At 48.0% G+C, this 19321-nt stretch overlaps 1 protein-coding gene across 1 annotated transcript; it reads right to left on the reverse strand.

Moving 5' to 3' along the window:
- Positions 1 to 979: 979 nt before the first annotated feature.
- URM1 (ubiquitin related modifier 1) lies at positions 980 to 17843 on the reverse strand. The gene is made up of 5 exons (XM_063409840.1): positions 17757 to 17843; positions 15021 to 15091; positions 2968 to 3049; positions 1923 to 1971; positions 980 to 1235 (listed from the first exon to the last, which is right to left on the reverse strand). The coding sequence occupies exons 1-5, from the start codon at positions 17789 to 17791 to the stop codon at positions 1167 to 1169; spliced, it is 306 nt and encodes a 101-aa protein (XP_063265910.1). The 5' UTR covers positions 17792 to 17843; the 3' UTR covers positions 980 to 1166.
- Between the last annotated feature and the right edge of the window lie 1478 nt (positions 17844 to 19321).

Consider the following 19321-nt stretch of genomic DNA (forward strand, 5'->3'; position numbering starts at 1 on the left):
GCATCCGCTGGACCCGAGCCCGAACAGGTGAGCAGGGCAGGGGGAGAGCAGGAGGACAGTCCTGGCCAGGCACTCCTGGAAGCTCATGCAGCATGTTTCAGACCTGTTGGTGCTGTGCTATCCTCTCTGAGCCCATCTCTCTGCTCTCACCGTAGCCTTCTGGCTGGCAGGGACCAGTCTGTCTATCTGAGGAAACTTCTGGAAAGCCAACAACACCCATGCCCTAGCAGAGCCACACACACCCACCTCCTCAGGGCATGCAGCAAGAGGCCTCTCCCTCCCACTGACACAAGGGGTTAAAAGCCACTGACTTTCTCAGGTCTTGGCACTTTAGCTGTGCATCTCCAGCCCCAGCCCTTCTCCAGCCAGACTGCAGCTCCCACCTGCACAGAATGCAGTGCAGCCTGATCAATTCTGTCTATCATGGTGACAGAAAGATCATTTGCTGTCCTGATCACTCTGTGCTGTCTCAGGCCGGGTGAGGGTTTGTTTCCCCTCCAACCAAATCATTATAAATTGACATTATTCATGGGCCAGTACTTCACCCTGCCTCAGCTCTGGTATGAAAGCAGCATGAGGGATCAGAAATACAAAACCAAAAAAGCCTTATTTCTCTCCTGCTTCCCATAAATAAATATCATGACATGGTGAAAGTCACTTCTGAGGGCTCTGGAGCTGTTATGTTTGCTATCTCATGGCAAAGCTAGTCAAACCACCTTTTGTTTCCTTGCAGTTTCTTACCCTTCCCATGGCTGGTGCAGAGACTGTACTAACATTAAGCATCGTGTTAAAATAATCCTGGTTCCCAGCACCAGACCACCTCACTGCATGTTAAGACATGTTATCCTACTCGGGGTTCAGCACCCCTCTTCCTCCTGTCAGAGAAAAACAAAGTCCCACATGCTGAGGTGCTCTCTGCTTGTTAGGGTACCTGGAAGTGCAGTCAGGAGAGGTGAAATGAGGACCAAAAGATGGATGCTCTGGTGGTGAACAGAAGGCCGCAGGCTGGCGGGGCTTTATTTGGATGTCTACAACAAGTGAACGCAGTGGGAAGATGCAGAGACTGGACACAGGCAGTTCAAGAGAGGTTTGGGTGGGTTAAGGTTTTTGTTTGGGTTTTTTTTTCCCAGGGATTTGGATTTACAGCCTCTTGTTTTTTCAGGAGTTCACCCGCCGTGCAAAGTTGAGATGAAAAGCACATTATCCTGGTCCTGGAGTTTATAATCCAGCTCACCCTGCAGGCCAAGAAAAAAAATGAAAAATTGTTTAAATGTCATTTCCAAATACAAGCTGCAAAGAGAAAACAGCTCATAAAAAGATGGTGAGTATTAGGGAGAGCAAAAGGGGACAGACTGATGTTTTCATCATAACAGAAGCAAAGGTGAGAGACCAGCCACAGTGCTGATGCTCATCACCCCACATGGCTTTCTGGACCAGGGTTCTGACAGAACAGGTGGTTGCCTGAGGCAGGGCAATGGTGAGGGGCTGTTTGTTGTCTGAGAAGGGAAGACATTTACCAGGTGCCTGTTTGAGTTGAAATCTCCCTGTGGCCTTTACCTGCCAGGCACCGCCTGACGTCAGGGAAGGTGGTTCTGTGTGGGGCCCAGGTGCCCCCATGCTGTCACCCCACACGTGGGGAGACCTGCCAGCAGCCAGAGGTGCAAACCCCAGTTCCAGAGACCAGGGAAAAAGGGTGATCTCCCTTCAGACCCTGTCTGGCTGATGAGACTCAGCAGGTTAGAGAGAGGCTCCAGGCTTTTGAACAGCCACAGTACAGGAGATAGATTCCAGCCTGCCCCTTCCCCCTCAAATATGAGATGCTTTGCTTGGGGCAAGAATCAGAAATAGCTTCTGTGAGAGCAACCACAGAACAGAGAGAGCAATATTTTCAACAAAGAAAGTCAAACTGAAGGAGTACAGACCATTAGTTCCCAGTCTGCCTCGTTGATGAGCACCAAAATTCCTGGCCTCCTGCAGAATAGAGAAAAATAATTAGGATATAGGGCTGCTAAAAAGATCCACAAATAGTTAAGAACAAGGGATGTCACAGCACAGATCACCAGCTGACTGCCTATAAAGCCAAAAAAGAGATCCTAGCATGGAGGTGGAAACAGGTACAGTCTGTGCCCTTTCTAGATCAAATAAAGGGGACGCAGGAGTAATCCCAAAGCTCATTTGAATGAAAAGGCACCGTTCCGAGGATGCTCCAGGATGACTGCATTTCCGTAGCAGGCAGAAAAGCCAGGTAATTAAAACCCACGCACGACACTCAGGCTCAGAGAGCTCAGTGTGAAGGCAGGGAAAGCCATTCTGGTGCCCCTACCAGAGGCACTAAACACCTGGGATCCACTCCAAGCCCCTGATTCTAAGCAAAGGGATTCCCCCTCTTTGATCTTCAGTGTCCTGCAATTGTCTCTCCTGTTACCAGGGGACCTGGCACATGCTTCAGCTCACAAAGATCTGTGACGAATGTTAAACACCCCCAGCGCCACCCCGCAGTCAGGGATGGCTTGCACAGCTCACTCTGCTCCATTTCTCCTGCCTTCCTTTTTTTTTCCTACCCCCCTCCATAAGACTGGCCCCATTTTGATAATAAAAATACATTTCCCAGAAGAAGTATTTGTTGGCATTTCTCAGAATGACTGCTTCAGTCCCAGTGATGTCAGCAGGGAACAGACAGACCTGCTAAAACTCCTGGAATAGAGGATACAGGTACTTCTCTGTTCCAAGTGACAATGAAGAGAAAGTATAAATGGCCCTGCTTCGTGTTTAAGGTTTAAAGATTTGGGGTGAGGGCTGCAAAAGATGCTCTCTGTGGACAGACATAAGGGATACCTCCCTTAAGCAAATCCTGTGCTTTCATGGTCACTGACTTACTCAACAGGAAATCTGCCCCAGAGGAAAAATCCCCCAGACTGTGGGGATCAACAGAGGAACACCAGGAAAATTCATAACAGTTGTACTTACACAGATTCCCCTTGGATAAATAACTCTGGTCGCTCTTTCAACAGATTCTGTTTGATCCACTTGAGCAGGTTTCTGATATCCCCTGGAAGAAGGAAGGACAGGGTTTACAAACTAGCTGATGGCTCCCGGTGATGCCAGAGCAAAGTGATTGTTTATCCACGAAAGGGCAGATGAGGAACATGCAGGATGGACGGGGATAGCTGCAAAGAAACTCAAAGACAGTCCTGTCTCCATGGTTTGGCAGAAGAGGTTTCCCATAGAAAACTCATCCCACAAAGAATAAATGCAGCTCCTGCTGAAGCACCAATCTGGCAGCAGATTCCCAATGTTCAGGTCTCTGACACACGTCCCATATCCTGTGTATTATCTTGTCACCCAACAAATTATGTATAATTCTCTTATGCATTTAATTAGATTTAAAAAGTCCAAACAAGCAAGCCTAAGAACCTGAACAAAGACAGACACTTTTGCACCAAAACCAGCACAAACTCCTGGAGACATTGGGAGCTCTGGGGCCCAAACCTCTCCATGGCCATGCATTAAACAGACAGGAGAGCCCTGGCCCAGAGTTGCATTTTGGACATTTACAGCATCCCTCAGCATCACACCTGCTGCTGTGGAGTGTTCCCCATGCTGTGCCTGCTCCCTCCTTTTACACTTTATGCTTAGAGCTTCTTTATTAAAGCTCAGCCTTTATCTTTCCATTTCAGTAGGTGACAGGAAGGATTTGTCTTCATGTAAAAGGAGGAGGAGACACTGCTGGCGGGTTTTTATAGTATCAATTTTACTTTGTGAGGCAAAAACAATTTCTTTAGTGATAGCATCAGTTAATTTCCTATTGGAGAGGTGAGAAGAGACAGAGGGGGGAACAATCCTTTACAGGGTTTAGAGAAGCTGACAAATTGCAAAGTGGAGTTCTCCTGCATTTGCCTCTATATTTCACCATTCCACAAACTACTTCATCATTCCAAATCCACAATCAGTTATTCTCCCGGGGCTCCTTTAAACAGCCCTTTGAAAGCCCCAAAAGAGTTTTGTTTGTTTTCAAGAAGCAAAGAAGCTTTCTAAAGGCACAAATGCACCAGTGAGGGCTGCAGCCCCGCTCCAGGAGGAGCAGGGATGGCAGCATGGGTTTCTTATGTGAGGTAAGCTCACTGCAGTCATGAGGAATCTTTCCACACGTGCTTCTCTGAGTTAAATTCTCTCTGTATACCCTTCCCCATGTGTTTGCTTCATGACAAGCAATAATATATGCATTTGTAGTGGCCTGGCTTAGGCCAGGCCTTATCCCAGGATTTTATGGGATCATGGATGTTATCCAGAGCCAAACTGGAATTGTTCCAAATAATGTCACCCTCGTTGCTCCTGTCACACCCAGGATGAACAGCCCTGGTGTGGACAGAAGCACATCAGCCAGGCAATGGGGATATGTCCATCTGCAGCAGATGGGGGTCTCTTCTCCCAGGGAAAGGGGGAGGGGAATGCTCTGAGATTCCCCTCTGTTCCCCCTGCTTTCCCAGGGCACTGGTGCCTCCAAACCAGCACTCTGACCCCAAAACCCTGATCTCACCACAGCAATGCCCAGAGCACAACAGGTATTGCTACCTCCAAGCACTGGATCACTCTGATCTGGGCAAAGGAGCTGCTTTGTGCCTCAAACCTGAGCTAGATCACCTGCCTGGGGCCAACCCACGAGCGCCTTGTAATGACACGTAGTTAAAAAGAACAAAATAGAGCATTTTCTACCTCCTTCCTAGCAACATGCACCAGGGACAGGGAGCACCACTAAGAAGGTATGTGTATTTACACACATATACATACATACATACATACACATATATGTACACACACACTCACACACACACTACTGCGGTCGGTCAGCCATCAGAACAAGAGTTAACTACATTCACCTTCCCCTGAAAAACGCTGCTGCAACATCAAGCCCTCAGGATCTCACACCCAAATGGCTCCCGCTCTCCATCACCAAGACATGAAAGCTGTAAAGGAAGGAAGATGGAGAGGAGGCTCCAGGAGAGGGAGGGGTTGTGAAGGGGACACCAGCCCCACCGCAGCATCGCCCGCGAGCTGTTTCATATTTATGCACTTGCAGCAGGGCACACAACAATGGGCTGTGCCATATACCATTCTCCTTGCATGGAATAAGCAGCCCTTTCCTCTGGGACCTTTCAGGAGAGATCATTTAAACACAAACACACTGCACTAGCTGGATAAAAGGCAGCCACCTAGAAGCAGCCTGGACGGAGGGGTGAGAGCACTGATTTATTCGAGGCTGAGCTGGAAGACTCCCGCGCCCCATCTCCTTCCATAACAAATGTTATTTTCAGTCCCACCTGAGCCAACATTCATCTACTCCTGCCCAGAAGTCACATACACACATACTGAAGAATTTAAACAGTAGAAAAAACCCAGACACCCCTATGCATGCTTGGAGCTTGCCCACTCCAAAAGGTACAAAAATCAAGACCCTTTCTCCACAGCCAACTTTAGGACAATACCTTCATCTGCTTTATCAGCACTGAATTTTTTCACCCACCTTCATTTCTCTGTGTCCCATACACCATTATTACAAGAACAAATCAATTATAAAGGATGACAGATGACCAAAGCCACACCAAAACTATCTCCCACAAGTAAGATATTGATAAGGAACAAGATTGCTTCCACTGTAAGTGGTCTGTGGAGAAGCCATCTTGCAGCTCAGTGCCTCAAATAGCAGTCTTGATCAACAGCTCAGGACTGTGTTCTCATGATGGAAATAATAAGAGGTAAATTATAGCACAACTGCTTATCTCTTGCAGTTGACATACGTAGTGTTCCTAAGACATTTTCTTTCTGATACTATGCTATGGGTCTAACAGGTTTTCAGCTCCCTGGGCCAAGGATTTTCTGTGCAAACAGCAGGTTCTCTACAGATGACATATAAAGAAGGAAAAAATCTCAGCCTGGTCAGGCACCACATCTGCTGACAAGTTAAACCATCATTACAATGCAGTGATTTCACACTCGTGTTGGTTTGAAGCTGGCCCCCATCACACAACAGAGGCATCTGCTTTGGCAGGAGCACAGTTGTACTACAGGTGCTGTGACTTGGCTGCAAAACCTGCTGTGCATTTTGGCTCCAGAGGGAGGTTCAGGTGAGAGCTGAGACAATACAGCATTTTGCTCCAGCATCACCAGCTCGACCTCAGCTCATCCCAGTAATGATGTATTTTACCACTGCTGCACGCTCTTACTGAAATCTTTTTGGTAGCCTACTCCATTTCACTCACAGTAAACAAATATCACATCAAAAAATGCACTCTTAATTCTCATTAACCATCCTCACCATTGGCAGCATCAGAGGAGAAACAAGACTGAACCAGCCAAGGAAGGGGAAATATTCTCAAACTGCAGAGGAGGGACTGAAGCACATGGTAGGAAATCCCTGTCTTATTTCCACGCAGAGACAGCTTCTGCTGCCTGTGCTAATAGTATATCAACCCTCTCCAAATTCTTAGGAAAAAATAATCTAAAGTTAATTAAAAAAAAAAAGAAAAACCGACAAACGTTTGAGAAAACTGCTTAGTTCAAGTGCACAGATGGGAGCCCAAGCCCACAATAAATGCAGAAAAGCGATCACCCAGCGAAACACAGCGCTCACGAAAACGAGATGTGTGCTTGCAGTGACACAAAGTCATTGCCTTGTCACGCAAGAGGATGGGATGCAGGAACTGCAGTGAGCACACACAAAACCAAACAGCCTCGGCTCCTGTTCAGCCCAGCTGCACCACAAACACTCCTGGTTGTGGCAGGGAGAACTGCACACTCTGCTCTGTCCTCCTGCAAATCCTCCAAGGCCTGACCTCCTGCACTGCCCCAAATGTTTCTTCATCAAGAATCTGCTGAGCTTCCTCTGCAACAGGAATGCATCTAATAGTCCATTTTAGCACTGCCTGGGTTCATCTGCACCCTCAAAAGCAGGGCTGAAATCCATAGATCTTTCCTAGCTCAATAAAACCTCCTGGGCCTGACAGATCCATCAGTGACAACTCAGAAAAGAGGGCACTCGCTGTGTGCAGAGAGAAGCCAGGTGCCTCGAATAAGAAACACCAAGCTGGGTGTTGCACTAGAAGGACCTCACAATGAACTGATAAAGGTGCAGAAACATGGAAGGATTTTGTGCAACCCTGAGACCAGTTGACACAGACACACAGCCCTTGGCTCCCAGGGAGCTGCACAGGTTGCTCATAGATTCACACACACATGCAAGGACCAGACACTTCAGTGTCCTCTGCCTTAAAATCCACATATAATCTTGCACAAAGCCTCGAAGGGCACCCAGAAGGTGTAATTACACCCATTTTCTTGCCTTGCTTGCAGAACTGGGAGATTATTTCAGGGAAATTGGGGAACCCTATAAAGGCTGAACCATGGAAAATTCCCTTCTGGTCTGCAGTAAATAAGATATATGTGGCACTGGTCACTAAGGGGTCAGTGCTGCAGGAGCACAGCGCTTTCCCGGGCCGCCCTGCGGACACCTCCCTGTGGGGTACCATTTCTTTGACCCAGAATAAGATCATTTATCATACTGACCATGGCTGAGCTCCAATTTGCTGAGGTCACTAACTCTGGACGAGCGCTGCTCCACCCACATTCTCAGCCACCGGCCTGTAACCATGACAAAGCCCCTTCCCTGCCGCTCCTCTGCCATTATTCCCCCTGCCTGCATGGAAATGTATGGAAAAACAATTTGTATGTCCCTTTCCCTGCTCGAGCAGCTTGTTTTCAAAACAGACAAGCCAGCTCCCAATACCTGCTGCTCTTCCAGGTGCATGGCTGCTCTTTGCTCTCGGATCTGAGCAGACCCTCCAGGAATCTGCTCTCTAAAAGAGCTCAAAACCAGATCTAAGGGAACCTTCCAACTCCTCCAGCCTCCCATCTGATATGCAAATCACTCTCTGAAGCAGACCATGGTGTGCCATAAACTGCAGAAGAAGACCTGGAATGGCTGATATAAATGGAGTCACAGGCAAATGGATTTGGTATTACACAGAGTGAGCAGCCAGGCAAATTTTGCAGCAAGAGCAAAATTCATTTTCTCTGACAAGTGTACAAGCCAATCCTGCCACACACTGGAATGGGCAGTGATTTAAGTACTAGGAAAGAAATTAGGGGGTAACTACAGCCAGGCATAAGAGAATTGCAATTGCTGCTCTCATCTGTTCTTGTCTGCTACAAATGAACACCAAGGTCTTGGCTTCTGTAATTTTTAATTGTTTTAAGATGTCTTTTTCTTGCTTCTCATCTAGAAAAGCAATGCTCTTCTTAATTTTCTTGTGTCCACAAAATGGAAAAGGATCACAGAGGTCTTTCACAGCCTTCCTGTTAGCAGTGAGTACTCAGATCCCAGCTATCACCCAGCAATTCTCAGCCCTTTTAATCACAATGCTTATGAACTGCAGAGGAGCTGCTTGGGATCTTCCACTCCCCACAGATTGCTGGTAGGGAAATACAAGTTCAAGGGATCTCCAATCCCACTGCTAGCCAGCAGCAAGCCTCCAGATCCATCAGCTCCCATGACAAAAAAGCAGCTTCGAGCTGATTCTCAGGGTAAATCTAATCCCTACTCATTTCCAAAGTCAGAGCATCTAATCCCGTAACACCCAACGCTATTGTCACTTCAGGTTCCCCAATAAATGCCAGTGCACCAAACTGTCTCTTTTAATTAGGATCACAGATCACTAGTGTTGGCCCAGGGTCTTGCCTCTCGTTCAGAATTGTCAAAGGAAGGAGCTGAGAGAGCCTCAAACACTATTGCCCTAGCAGTGAAGTACCAGCCTGGGGATCACAAACATTAAAAAAAATCATCTCCTTAACAGGTCCTGTGATTTTATCCCTCTGCCAGTGCAGAATTGTTCTCAACAAAAGACCATCCTGAGCCTTGTCTGCTCTGATTTTAAGAGGTTTGAGCACTGTAGACCTGCTACCAAACCCCAAGGAGACTGTGCCATGGTCTAATAGTTTTTGCAGTCAGAAATCTTCTGCTAATGCACTAAACTCCCATTTCTTCATTCCTCCCTATCAATCTATGCTAGATGATATTGCATCATGCTGCTATAATCTGTCCTTCCCAATGATAAAGGAGATATCCCACCTCATCACTTTTACATTCATTTATCCTGTTTAACCTTGAATGTTACTGGTTAATTTTTTTTTAAGCTCTCAGTAAGACAATTCAGAGAATGCATTACTAACCACCAATGTAAAGCTTTGCCAAAACCCAGCAAACTGAAATTTCCCCTTTCTCCTATTTTCCTGGTGTCTGAGTTTTGGGTGTGTGCACAGGCATTGAGGGCTAAAAAGGAAAATCTTATTGCTATTAAAGAGACTCCACAGAGCTGATGTGCAACCCCACACCACGGAGGAAGGTGCTGCTCCTGCCAGAGCAGAGAGGGATTCCCTGGCAGCCTGGCACTGCTCTGCACGCAGCCAGCCCAGCCGAGGGAATTCCCTGGGCTGGGCTCTCTCCCTGGCACTGCCAGCTGGATCAGAAAATGCCTTGAAGTCAAATCCTTGCCCCCCTCCCAGCCTGGCTGGTGGCTGTGTCCCCTCTGGCTGCTGGATGAGTCAGTGTCTCAGCTCAGCGCAGGAAACTGCTATGATTTTATTCCTCTAAATACAGAAATCGCCTCTCACTTTTGGGCTCAGATGTGCTTTGCTATTATTAGACTTTCATACAGGGCCAAGCACCATTAAACCGATTCCAGTCCACCCAACGCAGCCACCCCCACAGATACTCCAAGCCCCTCAGTCTTACTTGAAAGGGAAAAAGAAAGGGCCAGTGAGATGATCAGGGTGGAGGAGAAGGGGGGGTAAGATTTACAAGTGAATGGAGGTAAGAATGGAGCAGTTTGTGGGATAAAGGAGCTGCGGAGGGAGCTTTACAGATGTGCAGAGGGACGGCGGCTCATTGTTTAATTAAGCAGAAAGTGGCTCTTTTGAAAAGCAATTTTGCACAGGAGCTCTGAGCTCAGCAAACAACTCCTGCGAGTGAGGGCAGGAGGAGAAAGGAACAGCTGGCCCGGAGCCGTGTGAACCGCATGCTAAGCGGTTTAAAGGGCCCGGATCCTCCTCCCCAGCCCTGCTCCGCTGCCACCCTCTGAACAGCGCTGTCAGCACAGCAAATCCCGCCGAGAGAAAAGAGGGAGAGCAGGGGGGTGGCACACAGGGGTGATCCTGCTAGGTATCCGCACTGCAATACAGCGGCTGGGAAGGAGGGTGTAACAGCCAGGCTTTGTTATCCCAGGGATTTGGTCACACACAAGAGCTGGTTTCCCAGTGCCTGGGAAGCTCCAGCCACAATGAATTGGGATGAGCTGATCCGGTAAAGCGGCTCCACGGCCTCCCAGGAGGGAGATGGGACTGCTCCTGTGAGGACAAGCGTTTATTTCCCTGTTCCCTCTAAAGGGAGCCGTAGCCTCGCTGGGACAGGGACCTGGAGCTGAGCCCCACGCCAGGAACTGCTCGATCTGCAAACCCTGCTCACCCTGGCTGCTGGCAGTGCCTCCAGGTCTGAGCTGGTCCAGCCTGAGCTCTCACCCTGCATAAGGCACTGAGCCCCCTTCCCCTGCCACCAAATCTGTAATTTCCTGCCTAAAAGAGATGCACGAGTGGGATGCACGAGGAGGGGAATAACCCAAGTCCTTTGAGAGCTACAAGTACCACACACTGTGGTTAAAAAGATTTGACTGCATGAAGTTCCACGGATCTATGGGGGTTTTTCTACCATTCTTCTAATAAGCCTCTACATTAGCAAATATATTTTTATTCTTTCTTTGGAGCAAGTTTTCAAATGTTAGGAATAATAAACAGAGCAATAAAAGCATGCCAGAATATTAATGACTCAACTACGATGTACTACCCAGCACTAGGCACTTACCAACAGCTAATGCCAACTGCTGCTCTGGATTTTACAGGTTCTTTTGGCCCAGCACCCCAGTCAACACTGAACACATGCCATGCTGTATTCTGTGAGCCACCCTGCCTGTAACATAGGTCTGATCTCTCAAGATCCCCAGGCTCTTTTCCGAGGAGATGAATGCTCCCAAGTCCCCAGCAGTCCTCCATGCTGTGCAGAACAAGGCCCCTGGAAAGCAGAGCTCTCGAGGAGCACACCATGCTCTTCTCTACAGGGATTCAACATAAGCAGCATTTGGAAGATTATTTTAATTTTCCTTCTTAAAAAAATCTGACTGGCAGTGGACTTTTTTCCCTAGAGTTTTGGTAAAGAGAAACCACAAACAATTACCAAATCACACTGATTAATAATTTAACCTTCCAGACTTGTAAAGTGCCAAAACACAGTGTAAATTCTTGATTAACCCAGAAGGTCCCAGTGAGCACCAGTGAAACTAGCCACTGCTGCTCCAAAAACACAAGTCCCACCACTGAAGCCACAGGAGAAGGTGGAATTCAAAAGTCTGTGACAGCAGCTGAGCAGGCTGCAGCACAAGTGCCAGACACTTTACACAACCCCAGCCTCCGGGTACAACATCCAGAACACAGCACAGCAGAGAGGTTTTGTAAACACTCCTCATCAGATGATGTTGCTGAGCTAAACCTAAAACGACTACAAGGGTTAAACAATGCCAGTGACTTCCTACCCTTCCCACCGCATCCATGCAACTCACATGGCCAAGACAAATCCACCACTGTGAGTCCCAGCGAGATGGAGGAAGGAGCTCCAGCATCACTTGCAGAGCAGTCATACAATGATCTATTTGATTACTGAAGCACTCGGTTAAATTACTGTGGCTTGTTTCAGGAGGAGGCTGCCAAATACATTTTCAGTTTTTAATCTAGGGTTTCTCTCTTTTATGCTCCATTGTCTCTAATAGCCTCTTAGATGCTTGAAAATAAAGTTGATTTCCCTGCCAATTTAATCCTCTCTCCATGTGACAAATATCGTTATTCCCCCAGCTGCTTCTCCCACACACACTGTTTTTATGCAGAAGAAGCCAACAGCGCATAATGCCTTTAGATCCTCAAACAACATTATCAGTGAGATCATCAGAATAGCCAGAAATCTGGGACAAGATTCTTGTCTAACTTGAGGTCTTCTTTCTGCAGCAGCTCTACAAGATTACACAGTCCTGCACAAAGTGCGGCTTAGGTAAATCTGCTGCCTGTGCACATACACCACACCTTTCCAAGTTCCCACTTTGGCAGCAACTTCAAAATGCAGGCTGAGACAGCTCTGCCTTGGAAATAAAGAACTGCTATTTAATTGACATCAGGATACAAAATGCCCCTCGGATAATAAAAATAGGTCCTGCCACGTGGCTGTACCCCTCGTGGCTTGCTCTTGTCCCATTTGCAGCTTCCTTCCTCCTACCTTTCCCAATCCCTCCAGGAGTCCATCTCCAGGCATCAGAAAAGGACAGAGAATCAATTTTCTTGAAAAAGTTAACTGGATCTGAAACCCACCTACTTTCCATCTAGTGCCTGTTTACCAGGAGAAAAGAAATGACCACACAAAGAGTTTGCTCAAGCAACATTATATTTTAGAGAACATTGATTGCCCCTGCCAACTGTGGAGCACAGCTTGTTTTATTCATGTAAATATTTGTAGGTATTTCTTCATATAATCTCCCACCTCCCTTCACTTCTGGGATATATTAAAAAAATGCCTAAAGAATTAAAATATAGGTGGGCCCAATAACCCAGAGAGAAGCAACTGTTCTGCAAAAAGGAGGACAAAGACAAAAATAACCTAGAAAAAAGCAAGAGTAGGTAAGAGAGGCCTAAATGCCCAAAAATAAACTTGGCAGCTAATGAAATCACTTAAAATGGGGTAAGAAGTGCAGGTCTTCAAGCAGTGTTCATACTACAGGTCTTTCCCTAGAGAATTCAGTGATGGACGTTCAGGGTAAGGCATGCAACAGGATGTGCCAAGCAGAACTGAGCTGTTTTATTTCTCTAATCATTGCAACTCTGGCTGCACGAGGGCAGCAGGGACCTGGCTATGTACATCTTTATTTACCCAGAGATAGGAGAGTTAAAATTTCCTAGTGTGAACAAGGGAAATACACGGCATTAGGAACAACATAAACTTGCAAGAAAAATATTCATATTTTCTGATATAATTCCATTGATTCCTCACCACCACAACACAATTGTCTTCTGGAAGTATCATGAGGGGTGTTTTCAGTAATCCCTTACTGTCAGACATTCAGGCCAGCTCTGCCTGCCCCATCCCTGGGCAGGGTGCAAATGTCACTACAGCAGCTGCCTCAGCTCAGTTTATGCTGCTCAGATGCTGCAATCTACAACCAGCCCCAGAATGAAACCTCCCTGACAGCCAAGCACAGGACAGCAGCAAAGCTGGGGAGCTGACAAAGGGGGTGCACTGCCAATTCTGCCACTCCTGTCACAGGGATAGCAGCGTCTGGAAAACAAGGCAGCGGGAAAAGCTGGGAGCAATAATGTGTCAGCTGAATCCGGAATGAACCACTGGAGATCGCTGAATTTGAACCCTGAGGCTGAGACAGGGAGAGATTTATCCCCCAGGATAAACACAGATCCTACTAAGGCTGCAGAAGTCTTCCCTGCAGCTTCGAGTGGGAATGGATCAGGCCACATACAACTGCACCACTGACAGCCATCGGGCTGGAGGGATCCCTCCTTGGTACTAACACCCTCCCCTCCCCTGGCAGAAATAAACATCTCCTGTAATAATCCCTTTTTCTTCAGCATCTGATCATGGCTTGAACACCACTAAAACAGTGGGCATTTTAAATTTGCAGAACATGGAAGAAAATTATGCTCTAGCCCCCAAGTTTATAAACCAACTAAACAAGTGTTTTAGCATTTCTTTGCTACCTTTTGTTTAAGGATCTTAAGTGCTTCAACAGTGCTGGAATTTAATGCTGAATTCTCTTGTGATACATGAAAGTATCGCTAGCAACAGGGGAAAGTTAAGCAACATGACTAAACTCACAAAGCAAATCAGCATCAGGTCATGTTTCTGGAGCCTCAGTCCCTGTCCTTAACCACAAGATAACACAATATTTCAGTATTCCTGTTACATTTGAATTACACATACTTATGCCCAAGCATCAAAAGCACTTCTGCCAATCTCTAATTACTTCCAGGCACAGCAAAAAGATTTCAGGCCTGGAGGTTCCCAGCACACAGATTATGATATCAGCCATTTGTGAGATATTGGTTGCTAACATTCCTTCATGGCTTTGTGTTATTTTGGTTTATAAATACACTCCAATAGCATAAAGCAATGCTATCTAGCTGGAAAAATTCAGAACATACCATACCTGTGGCAAAATTACACTACAACTGAAGTATGCACACAAGTGAGTTAGTGCTGAATTGCTCAGAATTGATATTCCAAATTGCAAACCAGGAATTATGACTATTTATCCCTGGCAAATAAAGTTCTGGTTTTTCTTGGAGGGAAGACCATAGGCAGGATGGCCAGCATCTCATTTGAGCATTAGGCTTACTGTTTTCAACTGCAGAATTCATATTAAAATTATAACATTTACTTGAAAGGTCAAATGAGTAGATGAACAACATTTATGTTACATTGCTACATCCCCACATATCTATACACCACATAAATACACACACACACACACACATATATATGTATATATGTATACATATATATATATACATGTGCCTCCAGGAAACCTCAGAACAGGCAGGAAAAAACAAAGGGGAGAGGATGTCATTGGTGGTTTCAAGTACCAAGAAAGACAAACATAGACTTGATGGAAACATCCAGAGGCTGTTGTCTATCCAGCAGGAGGGAGGCAAAAGTCTTAAGGAAGGACTTGATTCACAAGTGCTTAGAAGACAGGAAAGACCTCAGACTTTGAGAACTAACTCGTTTGCCAAGCTGCCTGATCCATGGCATGTCTGAAAGAGCTGTAAAAATCCTTTGATCCTCGCTGGCAACTTTAAGTGCTGTACAAACCAGCTTCGTTTCATTTGCTGTTACTCTGTCAAGTTACCCAACAGGTTCTGATACTCACAAGGCTCTGGTTGACAGGGCAAAGTCACCTGATGCTTTTTGACACCATCGAATAAGAGTTCTGCACCACCTCTGAAACAAAAACAGTGAACCACTGAGATTTTGCTTTATTGTCAAGAGAAGGGAGTACAAAAGAGGCGATTTACATAGATGCCACAACAGAGAAAACAAATGACAGACTATATTTAGCACAGGATTTCCTTTGTGTTTTTTTGCCTGTCACAAACCAAAAGTCCACAGGGGAAGCTGCCAGCTCCCGTTGCCAGCACAGAGAGGAGGCTCTGCTGTGGGCCAGAACCCCACGGTGCCAGGAATCATCCCAGCAGAACACGAGGAGGTTCCCATCTCCACGTGCTCCCAAAGCGCTGCACAGCGCTGCCTTCCCTCTCCAGCCACCAGCACTGCTCCCACTCAAACAACACTACAGACACCACACCACATCCAACATTCTGCTCACCCTAACACCTGCTGGCCAGAAAGCTCAAAAATAGAGCATCTCCTGGAATAAATATTCCCCCAGTTTCCACATGTGAACACACAGAAAGGGGAATGACTCACATGAAGTCACAGAGTGGGTCAGAGCCAGCAGCTGAGAGTTCTAGAAACTCTTTCTTGATCTACTGACTACAAAGTGCCCCAGAGAGACTTCACTGGGAGAGGCAAGTGATGAGGGTGATAAGGTAAAATATAAATAAATAAATACACAACTTCCCCCACTGAACAACCTGATGTTCATCCCTCTTCTGACACTTTGATTACTTTAGGGAATACCCTCAGATATCAACTGGTGGCCTCTGCAAGCACAGGAGATGAGGTGTGAGCAGGATATGCAGAGGCTGGCAGGTGAAGGAGCTGCTCCTCACACTGGAAATGAATGGGATTGGAATTGGGTCCTGGCCCCAACCTTAGGCTCTTCAAAAGAGTAATTCATTTTTGTAACTACAGCTTAGAAGCCACAGCTAGGTCCTCACCTCTACTCCTGTTCTGGAACAAGTACAATTGTGAAAATCTTGAGCTTTACTAATATCAATCATTTTTCATGACGTTGTGAAGCCACAAGCCAAACTCAGTCTTAGATTATAAAGCTTTTATCATGTGAGTAGGGACATGGATAATAAACACAAAAGCTACTTTATGTTACAGGACACAGCAGCAGAGTGTGAGCTTTTGACTCTACACTGAACTCTACACTGGCCCAAGTTTTAACAACCAGAGAACTCTTAAAAAACTCAATTCGCGTAATATTAAACTGAAATAGAAAAATGACCAACCTATTTTTAAAGGGCATATAATTGTGGCAAAATGTTTTTCCAACTGAAATGCAGATTTCTTTGGAAAATTTTTCCTATGGAGTTACTTTCTGGGAACTTACTGGTGCCTCTCCTCCCCTGGAAACCAATATAATAACGAGAAATATTTAAAACAAGCATCCCTACCTAAGTATCAACGAAGAGACTTCCAGATGTTAATAAGCTCCTTTAAATTCAATATCTAAAAATGCCACAGTAGGTTTTCTTGGCTCTGCAAGGGCAGAGCACAACAGAACCCTTGTTATGCCTTCAGCAGCATTACTTATATGTAGCAAGTCTCCTAAAGAGCACTCTGTTGGTGTTCTTCCACCAGCTCACAACAAACTGTTATCTCAAAATTGAAGCAGTGATTATTAACATGAGCCGAGATTCATGCGAGGGAACAAGTCATAACAATTATATGAAAAACATTTTTTCATGTGATGAAAACAAGGTCACGCTTTGTTACAGCGGGAAATGTAGATTGCAAGATAAGGTCCTTCTGTAAGGCTCGAGCTGTGGGGAACTCAGCTGTGGTTCCTACATAGAGAGCTCATTTATGCATTTCCAAGGGAAGCAAAAATGCATCTGACTCTTCTGGGAAAATTAGGAGAGTTGCTGCAGCTGGAAGCGGGAAAGATAGAGGAAAGGATTCTTAAGGAGAAGGGTGTTTAAAGGGTTATGGCATTTCTGTGTTTGTGAAAGGGTGGGAAAAAGCGAATAAATAGCAGCCTTTTAGTTTGTGCTAAAAGGAGGCTTTAACGAAATAACACAAGTATTTCCACAAATATGCACAGCTTCCACTGCAAATGCTTTAAGATCCCAGGGCCAGAGCATAAGCAATGCTGACACTACAGCAGCAAAGGTCTGGAAATTGAAACGCTACAGAGTGAGGAGCTGGCAGCTTTACAGACCTGACAGGGCTCAAACACAAAGCACAGTGAGGGCACACAAACACACACATAGACAGTGCTCAGAGAAAGAAAGAAAAAAAAAAGCCGAGAAACAAGAGGGAGGTTTTCATAAATAATTTTAATAATTAAAATTTTAAAACCCTGAACAACTCAAAAAGGTTGAAAGAGGTGAAAGAAAAAGAAAGGCCTGACACAGGACGCTCACAGAGAGACGGGAGAGAGGCCCGGGACAGACGGGCAGACGGCCCGGGCCCACGCTGCGGACACCTTCCGGCGGTGTCCGGCCCCTCCCGCCGATGCCTGGCTCCCGGGCGGCGGCCGCTCCCGCTATCCCGGCCCGCAGCTACCGTGACAGCGGCGGCGCCCGGGCCCAGACGCGCCCGTAGCGGCCCCCAGGCCGCACGCAGCAGCCGCCCCGCCGCAATGCCGCGGCCGCCTCACCGACGGGCCGGTTCATCGCGGCCCATCCCGGCCCTGCCCTGCCCTCCGCCCGGCCCCGACCGCGGCCCCGCCGCCGCCGCCGCCCGCGCTCACCCGAACTCCACCTGCAGCGACACGGGCGCCGCCATCTTGGCGGCGGCGGGCGGGAGGGGCGGGCGCGCGCGGCCGCGCCGGAAGTGCCCCGCTGACTTCCGGTGCCGCCGGGGTGCGCCGGCAGCGGCGGGGGAGGATGGGGCGGCCTTGAGCCCTGCGCCCTGCGCCCTGCGCCCTGCGCCCTGCGCCCTGAACCCTGCGCCCTGAACCCTGAGCCCTGAGCCCTACCCTGAGCCCTGAGCCCTGAGCCCTGCGCCCTGAGCCCTGAGCCCTGAGCCCTGAGCCCTGCGCCCTGCGCCCTGAGCCCTGCGCCCTGAGCCCTGAGCCCTGAGCCCTGCCCTGAGCCCTGCCCTGGGCCCTGCCCTGGGCCCTGAGCCCTGCCCTGAACCCTGCCCTGAACCCTGAGCCCTGCCCTGGGCCCTGAACCCTGAGCCCTGAACCCTGAGCCCTGAGCCCTGCCCTGGGCCCTGGGCCCTGCCCTGAGCCTGGCCCTGGGCCCTGAGCCCTGCCTGGGCCCTGCCCTGAGCTCTGCCCACGGCCCAGGTGCCTCCCGCCATCCTCCCTGCCCCATCCTCCCCGCTCCTGTTCCTCCCCGCTCCTGTTCCTCCCCCGGAGAAGCTGCCACAATGCCGGCGTGCCCTTGGTGGTGTTACTTTAAAGTAGCTGGGCACTGGTGCCAGGCTGTGTTATTTTAAAATACCGATTTGTGCACCAAATTCAGGCTTTGCCATGCAGAGAGCTCCTTCACGTGCTCAGAGCCACACGCAGGGCCCTGTTCGCTCAGAGCACCTGGGCTGTGCAAAGGCAGGAGCTCCAGAGTCGTTTCCCTGAGGGGGTTTCCCTGCAGCAAAGCTGTGACAAAAAGTTCTATTGTAATATGAGGAAGAAGTTCTTTACATTAACGATGGCAGAGCACTGAAACAGGTGCCCAAGGAGGATGTGGAATGTCCTCTGGAGACACTCCAAACCCACCTGGATGTGTTCCTGTGTCACCTGCTCCAGGTGACCCTGCCCTGGCAGGGGGGTCGGACTGAACAATCTCCAGAGGTCCCTCCCAACCCTACAATTCTGTGATTCCGTGATGCCAACCTGCTCGTCAGGATTGTTGTGGGGGGACAGAAACAGCTGGGTGATGCTAACGACAGCTCCTGTCACCACCAGGAAGATGCAGTTCTGCATCAGGGGCGGCTGTTCAGCATCCCCTCCTGCTCGGGCAGCCCCTGCCAGCCAGCACATCCCCACGGCGCCAGGCACCCCCAGCACGGCGTTAAACAACGCGGCTCACATCTGTCGCCTGTTTGTTTTCCCCTCGTGTCCCCAGAGAAGGGCCGTGTACACAGGCAGAACGCAGCCACGGCAGTGACAGCTGGGCTGTGCTGCTCCCCCTCAACACCGAGCTGCGCAGGGGCAGCACTGGTAGAAAAACTGCAGCCCCTCAACCCTCCCTCCACTCAGCGGAGGGTTTGGGTTTAAAAAACACATGTACATGTGCACACATGCACATAGAAATGTAACAGCTATGCATATACATGATGCATTATGTGCAAGGGGCATAAATTTACACA

This window comes from Prinia subflava, chromosome 12, assembly GCF_021018805.1.
Source record: "Prinia subflava isolate CZ2003 ecotype Zambia chromosome 12, Cam_Psub_1.2, whole genome shotgun sequence".
Taxonomy (NCBI): Eukaryota; Metazoa; Chordata; class Aves; order Passeriformes; family Cisticolidae; genus Prinia; species Prinia subflava.

Excerpts from the sequence above, each read along its gene's own strand:
- URM1 (XM_063409840.1), bottom strand. The coding sequence starts at position 17,791 with ATGGCGGCGCCCGTGTCGCTGCAGGTGGAGTTCGG. Across the intron at positions 1,972-2,967 it reads TTTATCCAAGGGGAATCTGT|GAGGCCAGGAATTTTGGTGC; the intron begins GTAAGTACAACT and ends TCTATTCTGCAG. Across the intron at positions 1,236-1,922 it reads AGGCAGACTGGGAACTAATG|GGTGAGCTGGATTATAAACT; the intron begins GTCTGTACTCCT and ends CTTGGCCTGCAG.